This window comes from Sorghum bicolor, chromosome 2 (assembly GCF_000003195.3).
Source record: "Sorghum bicolor cultivar BTx623 chromosome 2, Sorghum_bicolor_NCBIv3, whole genome shotgun sequence".
Classification (NCBI taxonomy): Eukaryota; Viridiplantae; Streptophyta; class Magnoliopsida; order Poales; family Poaceae; genus Sorghum; species Sorghum bicolor.
In genome coordinates, this window is record NC_012871.2 from 5,857,422 (window position 1) to 5,869,816 (window position 12,395).

General features: G+C 42.2%; 1 protein-coding gene across 1 annotated transcript; it reads left to right on the top strand.

Moving 5' to 3' along the window:
• Nucleotides 1,304-2,644, top strand: LOC8063629. The gene has a single exon (XM_002459418.2). The coding sequence runs from the start codon at nucleotides 1,304-1,306 to the stop codon at nucleotides 2,642-2,644; it is 1,341 nt and encodes a 446-aa protein (XP_002459463.2).

A 12,395-nucleotide genomic window follows, 5' to 3' on the forward strand; every position in this document is an offset into this window, starting at 1 on the left:
TTTTGGTGCTCCGTCAATGAATGAGCCCAAGAACCTCTCACAAATATATCCTTGGTTGAGGGTGGATACAATCACCATATCCTCTCACCAATCAACAAATCACCAATCGTCTAGGTGACGACAATCACCAAGAGTAATAAGATCCACAATCACATGAATCACATAGTGCCACTAAATATGCAACCTCAAATGCACACACTATGGTTTCCCTCAAATCCTCTCAAGAATAAGCACCACACTTGGAGAAGGAGAGAAGAGGGAGGCGATGCTCTTCAAGCGATCAACACTAGAGCTCAATCTCTCACTTGAATGGAGCACAAACCTTTGGAAGTGAGAGAGCAGAAGAGAGAGCTTGTTCTCTGTTTATTGGATCTCAGATGTAAGATTAAGGTTTCTGAGAGCTAGGGAAGGGAAGGAAGGACTCTGTATCTTATCCCTTTGGTGCTCCTATCGCAGCCCCAAAGGGTCACACCAACAACGGGAGTAAAGGAGCAGCGCTCCTTGCGGGCCTTACGTGCACCCACGCTTTGTAGTCTATAATTTTTTTGGTCTAAGCCTGGCCCAAAATCTTTATTTTAGCTATTAATTTACACTGTAAAAATGCACAGATCCAGTCTTTGATCCGATTTGAAAAATCAGACTATGGCCCATCCAGCCTCGACCCGATCCAAAAAATTAGAGTAAGCTTGTTCAATGAGACGGTCATAGATGATAGAATTTTTTCGATCTAAAACATTCAGGCCTTTTTCCGGCCTGGCTTAGCCCACAAAATGCTCATGGGCTGTATAGGGCCCACTAAAAAGTAGAGCAGGGAAGCATGGACTCCGCGTTCTCACAGGTACAACTGTTGTTTGTGTTACTGTTTTCTTCACTATTGGCAAGCTTTGACTACTCCTGCGTGTCCTGTGCCAGCCAGCCTGCACCTGTCTCGATCTCCAGTAGGGTTTTTAGTAACTGATGATGAACTGCTAACCTGGCATGTGCTCGGCAATTTTCTTTCTGGCCTCTTCAAATCACACTAGCCGTTGGGATCGTAGGAGCGGCTGCTGAAAAATTTCATCTATAAATGCTCCAGATCATCGATCTCCTTCCCACATCTCCCCCATTCGCACCGACGCCAGGCACCAGGGCAGCCAGCCAAACGAGCGAGCGAGCGATCTCCGTCGTCTCCGGCAGCGGCAGGTACGCGCTCCACCCGTCCACCGTATCATACTTATTCTACGCTCATCATCGTCCCCCGACGAAGCCCTAACCGCCGCTTCTCCGGAATCCGAATCCTTCTTCCATTCTCGCAGCGAGCGTCATGGAGAACAACGGCGGCCGGCTCCTCCCCAACGACTCTCTCGTGGAGGAGGTCGTCCCCCCCGCCAAGAGGCCCCTGTGTGGCCGCTCCAAGTTCGTCGTCTCCACAGCCCGGCGCGAGATCCACGGCGGCCGCCGCCCTTCCCACTGCACGGAGCTGCCGCTGCCCCCGACCCTACAGGGTTTCTTCTACGGCGACGGCGTCCGCGACGAGGAAGACCAGTACCTGCCTTGCAAGAACTACGGGCGTTTCGCCAGGCTACCAGGGACGACGACGACGTCCGTCGCCGTCGACCCTTCCTTGTCGTTCCTGCGCAAGAGCAAGACGAAGCTGCATCGGCACATCTTCCTCGTGGACGCCTGCAACGGCCTCCTCCTCCTGGGCCACGTGCCGGAGAGTTACTTCTGGCCGGAGTTCGCCGTGTGTAACCCGGCGACGCAGCAGTGGGCGGCCGTGCCGTCCTGCGTCGACTGGGTCGACGACGATGTCCACACCGACCCGAGGAACTTCACCTCGCAGACCCACATCTCCCTGCTCTTCGATCCGGCCATCTCCTCCCATTTCCAGGTGCTCATCTTCTGGAACTGCCACCTCTTCGACGACGACCGCGAGGGGACGGCGACGGTGCACGCCTACTCGTCGGAGACTGGGGTGTGGAGGAACAGCGAGAGTGACTGGAGCTTCGTGGAAAGGCGAGAGCCATTGGAGCTGTGGCGCCGTCAGATCAGCTTGCACAGGTTCATCCTTCATGGATCCCCTGGCGCCTTCGTCGATGGCATGGTCTACCTGAACCTAGCGTGGTGCCAGCGGATACTGCAGGTGGACACGGAAGGGAAGACACGAGGTATGTTCCCTGTGCCGGCCGACAAGGCATACACCAGCAAGAAGCTGCTCTTTGTCGGCCAGTCGCAAGGGCGACTGCACTGCGTCGTGGAAGAAGGTCGCCATGGACACCTCCTAGGTCATCGGATGAATCGTCGTTATCGCAAGAAATGGAGGAGCCATGGACTGTTCATCTGGGTTCTTATTGGGGATATTGATAGGCAAGAATGGGTGTTGAAGCACAAGGTGAGCCGTCGGAAGCTGTTTTGGAACTGGATTGTTAGGAACCGTGATAATGGCTTGGATGACGACTACCGTGTGGTCACCATGCATCCGGATTGCAACATGCTTTTCTTTGATCTTCAGCGTGGGGATGATCGCTCAATAATATCGTATGATCTTGACCGTAAGGAAGTTGGTCTTGTGGAGACCTATAAACAGGACACTACGGATAAGATTATTCCTTTTGTTCCATACTTGTCCGAGTTATTTCTCGGAGTGCTTGGTGGTCACAAGTGAGTACTACTGCTGCTAGAAGGTGATGCACTGCTTGGGGAATATATATATATATATATATATATATATATATACACTAGGAGTTTCATCTTCCAATTAAGTATATGGACTTTGGAGCACCTACCTAGCTAGTAAGGGTTTAGCTTTGCTTAAAGCAAAAGCTTATTTAGAAATTCATGTAAGGTAGCGTCTCAATGAATGTAGCTCCCCAGATTATTGCTCCAATTATTATATTTTAGTTTTATGTCATTCCCATATGTACCAAACAACGCTACAATCTGTGGCCGTTTCCTGGATTACAATCAACAAATATATATTTGGACTTGGATTGTCTTTCATAGCCTTAATAGCGTTTATTTAGTGGTTTTAACTTTGGTTTACTATCTTCTTTCCACTCTGTGTTTATATCTGTGATGAGGTAACATATGCAAAGTTTCACATAGTTTTCAACTTTTGCCTACAATATATTACAATGGCATGGGAAAGTTTCACAGCAGAATATTTTGTGGCATTGGCATCTACCTAAAATGATGCCTTCAAGCATATGCTTAATTATGAAATAGCTGTAACATGTTGAATATTGTTGCTGGTTCTTACAATAGCTTTGTCCAGTGCACTTGTACCATATTATCAGCTACAGGCTATATATTGGTTCTTTTTGTTACAGGGCGCAACAACCATTGGTTAACCTAGTACTTGGAAGTACTTAGAGCAGCTCCGGCGTATGTATCAAACCGAGAGACAGAGTTAGCTTCTGTGTTTGATGGTCTGCTACCTCTATTGTGAGTGGGTCCTAGCTCCAGTTAAAAATATTTTTTTCTCCCGTTAAATATCCCTTCCTTTCTCTTATTCTCTCGTCTCCCAACTAGTATTATTTTATTCCCACGTGTCGAACCAAGTTTGGAATTCGCTTTTGTTTCTGACACTGTCGACGGTTGACTGTTCTAGTGTGCTGTGTTCGATTTCTTCACCCCCCATATGGTTCGATATTGGCATACACTAGCTACTGGAGCTGCTCTAATTGTATACAAGCTAAGTCACCAAAGTCAATACTGTAGTAGTTCAATATGTGTTACTTATGAGAAGTTCGAACAGAAACTTGAGAAACTCAAGAATTCATGATTGAAATTGAAATGGTGCATATCCTTCATTAAAGGCAATGTTGGCATTTTTTGTGAAGGAAATAACAAATAACAATTCATGTGAATAATAATATTCGTTTTTTGATGTCAGTATCCATTATATAACCTTTAACTGAACAAAACATGAAATAATTTTAGGTTCCCAGATCTCTTCTATTGAACTTCTTTGTTCTATATATATATAAAGGTAATAATAACCTGTTGATATACCCTATGGTGGATCGCCATTAGTGCTTGGTATATCTTCTATCTGTTTTCTCTGACTTTGTATTTGACTGGGTAATTAATTAACTATACTCTGCACCATTTATTATTGAACATGTTTTGATTCTAAACCTAGCCATATATGACATGAATATTAGAAAAAGCATGCCTAAGAATATTAATTATTATTTCATTTGTTGCTTATTTCTCTCAGAGTCACACAGCATGTCGCAGGCACAAAAAAAAATGCATTGACAGTGTGTGTGGTCCAAATATATGGATCAGCTAACAACTTGGTTACTCCATTAGATTTCTGATTGTTGCATTTGTGCTTGGATTTATTCCTCATGATTTTGTGTCTTAAAAGTAATACACCATACCAGCTCGGTTGACAAATGCATTTTTTTTTGACGAAACGGTTGACAAATGCATTAACAAATAATTTTGTGAATGCAGTTGCCTAAGTTGCAAAAAATGATATTTTTTGGCTCTCAAATTATTATATGCTTTAAATACTAAATTTGTGTATCAGGGAATGATAGTAATACTTTTCTCCCGGTCCCAGCATATATGCATTAGTGAGTAATTAGTCTCCTGAGTTTTTTGTTGCCTCAATCATACATATGTTTACTTATTGGTCCTTGTGAGTTTTCGTCTATATAGTATGTCATACATAATGCATGCGTGCAGTGATAATTAGGTTCGAACTGAAGACTTAATTACATTAACATCAAAAGTAGCATAGTTTATTTATTGCTTTTGCATTTTGTCTACTTTTTCTAGCAGCCCTGCAAAAGGCGACTATACTTATTTTTTCACTAATATGTTACTACACAGAAGCCTTGATTCCATATTAAAATAAACTTTTGTTTATTTTTCCTTTTTTATAATGAATCTTAGTGCAACATACGTACTCTGATGGAACTGTACAATTCCATCATTCAATCAGGACGATCTCTGTCCGTCGCGAAATGGCTTGAAGAATTATGTCAAAGCTTCCCTCTACCTCAAGTTCAGCTAGAGAAACCTGATGCAGTAGTAGTTTATACTAGATTTACATTAAGACAATTTTCCCTCTCCTCCAAATTAGTTCCCTATACACCCGAAGAACAACCTACACTGTATACTTAGCAAAAGCGAATTGTATTTTTGTTAGAGTAAACAATAGTTAGGCTTGTGCTACTCTGCACGACGACTTATGTTTTGTTTTGCAGAAATCATCATTACTACAGCTAGCTTGCACAATTTGATTCGTCATGAGGTAACATGATCTGCAAACCCAAAGCTAATAAAAAATTCTTAAGTTTGGTCTATCTTTGTTCATTTTGTAACACAATATACATATAGAGATTTAGTACTATCTATCCATTTTGATAAACTTTGGTAGCCAATTAGTCTATATAATTTTTATCAATCTATATATTAATAATATTCCTCCATCTGTATTGCACCGAAAAACAATAATGTGTCTTCTCGGTATAGACCTAGAGCTAGCTACGAGGTCCATGCCCAACTTAGCAACCCAATATTCCTCCATCTGCATTGCACCAAAAAATAATGTGTCTTCACTATGTGTTTAGTATATATAGACCTAGAGCTACGAGGTCCATGACCGACTTAGCAACCATTGTATCCTCTCCTCCTAACTATCTTTTGTAGATCAATGTCAGTGGCTACATGGATCACTATTCTTCTCATTTTTTGTGCATATGTTTTTTTGTTATGTTTCTGTTTTTATTCTTCTATTATGTGTTTACATCAAAAAAGCATTTGAACTGCAAGTTCGGACTCTTCAATGCACATAGGGTATTAATAATGTTGCATTTTTCTTTTAGGACCACTTGGTATTAATGATGAAAGAGATTGGTATGTAATAGAGAAGCCACTATAGTGGTATATTGGGTTTAGTTTCATCTATGTTGTAACAATGGGTAATTTAGAAACATACTCCCTCCGTCCCAAAAAGAGTGTCATTTTAGGTTTTCATGCCACAAGTTTGACTCGATTTGTAGAAAATATGTGCAATATTTGTGCCTCTAAATAAATTTGATAAAAAACTAGACTTAAAGATCTTTTCAATGATACTAATTGTGTACTATAAATATTAATATTTTTTACTATATATTTAGTTAAAGTTATTTCTTGGAAAGCGCAAACGACACTTATTTTGGGACGGAGGGAGTATTTAGGGACACTTTCCATTTATTTCCTTTTATTTACATGGTAATTTCTAGGCCTCAACAACATAGGAGAAGAGACTCATCTTGGGCACTTGGCTTAACTTTTTAATAGTGGTAGCACTAAATAGTACAAATTTTGTTAATTGCATGGTGTTTCGTGTTAACTTCATTTTTTCTAATATAATGATCATGGTGGTTAATATATAAACATGTATAGAAACACTTTGGTATTGGTACTATAATTACTAGATTGGTGTTGGACCACCTTATAGTAGACCAATACTACCCTTTTTACATAATGGAATAAGGTTATGGCTTGAACCTCTTGGGAGAAAAGGCATCCATCTACAGAACAAAAAAGTAGCCAGCCCTGTCATGACCAAAACCACTTGTCAAAACTGAAAACAAAGCCACCACACAATAGTAGATGTTAGAAATAAAAAAAAGTCATCCATTGGAGGAAAAAACACAACATATAGAGCTGTGGTGTTTACTCGTTTCCATATTGTTACATAGATTATATTTACTGTATGCATTATGTGCCTGGCGGATCATATGATGCAGTACAATGAAGAACACAGTGAAGGTAGAAGACAAGTGATATGCTGAGGTGAAGATGTGGTCACCAGATCATATAATGACGATTAGTGAAGGTGGCAAAGTTGAGAAAGGCATGCACAATGCCAACGGATGATACGCTAATGAAGATTGAAGGCCACCGTATCCCAGCGTATCATAAGGTGATGATTAGTAACAGAATTGGTATATCATGTGGTGATGGTCAGTTGCCTGGTACTCAGTGGCGGAGCCACAAGCTTATAGGAGCCCAGGCGATTCTCACTATGCAAAATATTTAGCTATAAATTTACTGAATTCTACATGAATATTAAGAAATTTGCTTTTAAACTTTGACGAGGAGCCCGGCTGGCCACCCGGGTGGTTAGACGGTGGTTCTGCCAGTGCTGTGGTACTAGTGTTAGTGGTAGAAAACCAACAGTGAGATGTTCAATCGGATGACTTGGTGAGGGGTCTCAAGGGCCACAATATTATTTGATGTGTGACACACAAAATGTTGGAAAATATTTCCAATGGCTAGCTGTAGTGAATGTGTGACATAAATGCATGGATTCCTACTCACTTGCCTGAGGCTCTGCTGGAAGCAAAAGAGCAAGTGATCCTAGGCTCATCCACCCTCTTGCATATTGATCACATCCAAAGCATAAAATAGGATATAATGTTCATCTTTGTAAGAGAGACTTTCTAGCTAGAGAGTTTGAGTGACTAATCTTGTGCCCTAGTAACCTTTCTGAGCCAAAACACTTAAGGTCTTGGTGATCTTCCAGCAAAGACTCTGAGTTTGGTGTGGGGGCAAAGGCGACTTGGTTTGTAGGGAATGAAAATATCCCTTTCCTTTGGTGGAACATCTTCGTAGTGTGCAGCACCAAGATGACCGAAACAGGCGGCAGCGGTCAGCCTTTGTAGCTTTGCAGCAATTGCATTGGTTTTGCAAGCCTTTATATGGCAAGTTTAACAGTGATACTAAGTGAAAAATCACCTTGTCTCCGGGAGCTTATCATCTTTTGACTTGCTCTGCTTGACTTGTGTGGCCTTTTTTATTACCTTTTCTAGATTGGCACATAGTCTAGTTGTAGGGATATGCTCAATGTTGCAAAAATATTTGTCTGTTAAGTAGAACATACTAGGAAAACCTAAGGTGCACATCATGTTAGTTGTGTTTTTTCTATGGAGACAATTCACCGTCTCATGGGTCTCTTGGATCCACAGGACTTGTGGTTCCGTACATTGAATAACCCTCATCTAAAACCTAAACAGTTACGACATCGTTGATATTTCTCAATTTAAGGAGTTAATATAGAACTTACTAACAGGATCAAGATAGGTTGAATGCACTAAAGGGATTTTATATGGTTTTAAATAATGTTCATAATATATATGCAAGTAGAATGTCTCACACAAGATTAGAAGCTCAACAATCCTTGGTCAGTGATCACGGTTTTTGGAGGTGGATATTTTGGATTTAACGATGCGGGTGTCCTGGTCATTTGTATCAAAAAGTCTCTAGTAACGAGTCATTATAAGCAGTGAGGACAGTCCTACCACCCTTCTATACTTAAATTAATGTTACTTACAGAACCGGGTGGATTAAGATACCCGTATCTATTAATGATTTTGGAAAGCAAAAAAATTTGCCAAAATAAATGGCAAAACATTTTTCTTAAAAAAAATCTCATGGCATACCCCATATCTAGGCACCTCGCTAGCCATCACTCATCAGTCTAATTTTTTCATGTAAAATATATGGGCACGCGCACTTCCCCAGACCTTGAACCCTCCTGCGAAATATGGATGTGTTTTCTCTAGGACTCAGAACCCATGACTACTTGCCTTGGGCGTCCTCTCCTTTTTTTTTTTTTTTGCGGGGAGGGTCCTCTCCTTTTCAATATACTACACGCTAACTTATAGCAAGAAATGGGATATTGTTCTTTTTTATTACTTTTTAGAAATCTTATATATAATATTTGGTCTGATTTCAATGAAACATTTTTTTTTGAAGAGACTTATAGATCTTGTCAAGCACTATAACTTTATTGTATGTATACAGCATGTCTCTATCCAAGATCGTCTGATAAATTTTTTTGAAAAATAAATATAAGAATATGAGAACTAAAAAAATGTAGGACTAAATGTTTTTAAATTGAAACTTGTCCACTAAGAAACTGTAGATGATCACAATCACAACAACTTTGGCATATATCTTGTCAATTTCTAAAGTCGTTTCAAAATTAAAATTTTTTGAAATATGAGATATTTAGCTAGGACTCTCTTTTTTGCGAGGGTTTAGCTAGGACTCCAAATGACTTTAAATAAAAAATCATAACCATAGGAATCTATTTTCTTAGACAGGCCAAAATTGATTGCTAGAGGCAGGTACCACAGGCTAAACCTTGTTGTTAATCTAGTTTCTAGAGGTAGTGTTTTGCCCACCTATGAAAGTAGATTTAAAAAAATATGAACCCATCGTTGAGCCCTTATCAAGCCTGTCATGATACCCACTCCAAAGCCCACCTAACTAGATCTGACGACGCCTACATCACCATGTTCTCGAGCCCACTGTGGATTCGCAATGGCCGTTGTGGAGTCCACGGACCCCACCATGGACGTTGTGGACGCTGCCAACACGTTGTGGATGCCATGGACGCTGGACTTGGAGGAGACCCACCACCACCACATCCATACCTCATCAAATATAGGGGAGAAAGGAGCACAACCCTAGGGGGCAGGTCTCGTGCAAAAGCACTGATGGCAGCCATATGAGGGGCGAGCCACCGTACGATAGCACTTCCACGACTGCTAGATGGGGTAGCCCCCATGCCAGCACCACCGAAGCTGCCGTAGGGGCAGGCCACCCTGCAAAACCGTGCTGCCTAGCTCAGCGGTCGTATAGGCTGGCCCGTACGTTGGAGCACCAACGTGGCCACAAGAGAGTGGTCACGGAGGAGTGTTGAAGCCAGAAAGCAAGATCGCGAGGGAGAAGTGTGACTATATATGTGTGTTTTTTAGAGAGAAGTGAGGGATGATGAAGGAAATCTAAGTGATGATACATGTTCCGGGGAACAATTATGGGCAGTGTTGGGCTCGACATTTTTTTAGATGAATCTCTTAAGAGGTCCGCCTCCAAAAATATCTCTTATTTTAGAGATCCATGTTAATCGATTTTAACTCACAAACAATTTTTGGCCACCTCCTTAAAACCATTTTGGAGACCGGCAATTCTTGGCGGTGCCCGTAAATAAAACGACCACCTTTAAAAATGCTCACGTGTTTAATGAGATAGGTAAATTTTGACCGCCTCTGGCAATAAAACTAGTTGGTCTCTCATAATATGTTTAGTAGTAGTGAATATCACATATAAAGTTATAAATGGCATTGATAACTACAACAACTTTTGTATAAACCCGTCAACATCCATGGTTGTTTGATTTTTTTTTAATTCTAAAATCTAAGAACATAAAATGAATTGTTGATATATACTCCAAAAAATCAATTACAAAGTTGTGGATCTTGTTAAGCACTATATATAAAGTTTATCTTCATCTCACTTCATAGGTAAAAATATGACTTCTTAAGACCACTACTTATAGAGACAAGCCATTTAAGGGGTGCCACTTTTGTAAATCGGTTTATATATGTGGAAATATTAAGAGGACTACCTCTATTGATTCCCCTTGTTAGAGGTGATTTTCATAATATTCCCACCTCACTACAATACAAACCCCCCTCTCCCAACAGATCCTTGCGATGCCGCTTTAGGCAACACATATTAAATACGTTGGTATATAGACCTTGCCAACATATATATGGACTTTTATCAATGCATATTTGTGTTGCAAAAGAGGGTGTCATGTTATAGTGCCTCTGAATTCTGTCGGCATATGAGATAGTTGTCTTTCGGATTACCATATAAACAGACCGACCGCCTCTAAAATTTATGGTTATATTGAAACTAACATGCTAATTCTGATTTTTGTATGTGTTTTCATGTCACCAACGGAGAACGGGGCATAAGGAAATTTTGGTTTCATTGTGCAAAAAGCTTATTTGTGACTAAGTGCACCTACAAACGATGTGACACGCTGCTGCCCAAGCGCTTGCACTCAGCCTCACCTACGCCAGTGGCTAGGGTTCCGACGGACGCCTTTTGGCGTTGGAGGCAGTGAGCTCGCTGAACTTGGAGGCCGGAGTTAGGGTTTCGAGGTAAGTTCATCTCCTCACCGTCGCTGCCTCTGTCTCCGGTCTCTCCCCCTCTTCTTCCCAACTCTAACAGGCATATAGAAGGGCGGTGGGAAAGGTGGTCGCCAGTTAGGGGCCGTGGCAGTGGTGAAGGCGACGAAGGGCGGTGGCTCCATGACCGTGGAGCTCGCCATGGCGGGAGGGGGAGGGGAAGAAGGTGACACCGCAGCTGCGCTAGTGTTTCACTGGAGCTCCACGACCGCGGTGGGGCGGTGGCTGGCGACAGGGGTGGACAATGAGGAGGGTACGGTCGAGGACAATGGTGAGGGAGACGCCAATGGAGGAGGGGCACGGGACGCAGGAAGGACCGGGGGATGATGTGGACATGAGTTAGGCAATGAGAGCGCACAACCTGCGATAACGTTGTCTATTTCAGTAATGTGTTTATAGTAATTTTGGTTTTGTTTTTCTTCAATTAACGTAGTAATTTCTATGCCTTGGGAATTAACATAACAAGTAAGTTTTGTTGGTGGCCAAATACTAATATAATAGATATTGAATCGTGATAAAACAATATCAAATGATTTTATATGCAAATCCCTTTAATCATAGATTTTACAAATTATTGGTGTTGGATTTCTTTTGTCCCTTTCGCACTGGAATAATAATATACTACATCAAATCCTGTGGTTACATGCAGACCAATTTCTGACTTATACATATAGTTTGTGGGCACAACCATATGTATTAATTGATGCAGAAGCTGAGATATTAATTTATTCTCTTCTCAAAAAATATATATAGTTTGCCGGCGATGACCTGGTTCTCTATCTAGTATATCTACTGGCTAGCGGCTCCTATCTCTATCTGCAGCCCCCTAGTAGGCTAGTATACTTGACAGAAACTAGGTGCGCGCTCAAGCTGGCTGGTTTGCATGTCGTTGTGGGCTGCACAAAGAACTTCTAAAATTTATATATCCTCCACTCCCAAATCTCTAGCATCTCGTACCAACAATCGCTCACGGCGCTCCAATAATCTCCGGCAATCTCCGGCAGGTAAGCACGCTCCGATCTGCCCCGGCACTTCGTTCTTAAGGAGCCCGTCCTACTACTCTGAATCTGATCACCTCTGCATCTCCTTCCATTGTTGCAGCGAAGAACAGCCAAGCATGGTGAACGAGCGCAGCAGTCTCCCTAATGGCGCCCTCGTGAAGTTCCTCGCCAAACCTCTCAGCCGCCGCTCCAACAAGGCGTTGTTCACCGCGACAGCTCACCGGGAGATCCACGGCGACCGCCTCCACGTCCGCACCAAGCTGCCCCCGTCCCTGCAAGGCTTCTTCTTTGGCCATGGCAGTAGACAAGCCTGTAACGCTCAGGATGTGGACCTGATGCGACCACAAGAATTCCACCAGTCCGCCACTGATGGTGGCGGCGAAGAAGTCCATGAATTGATGATTGGTCGGTTTGCCAGCATAGT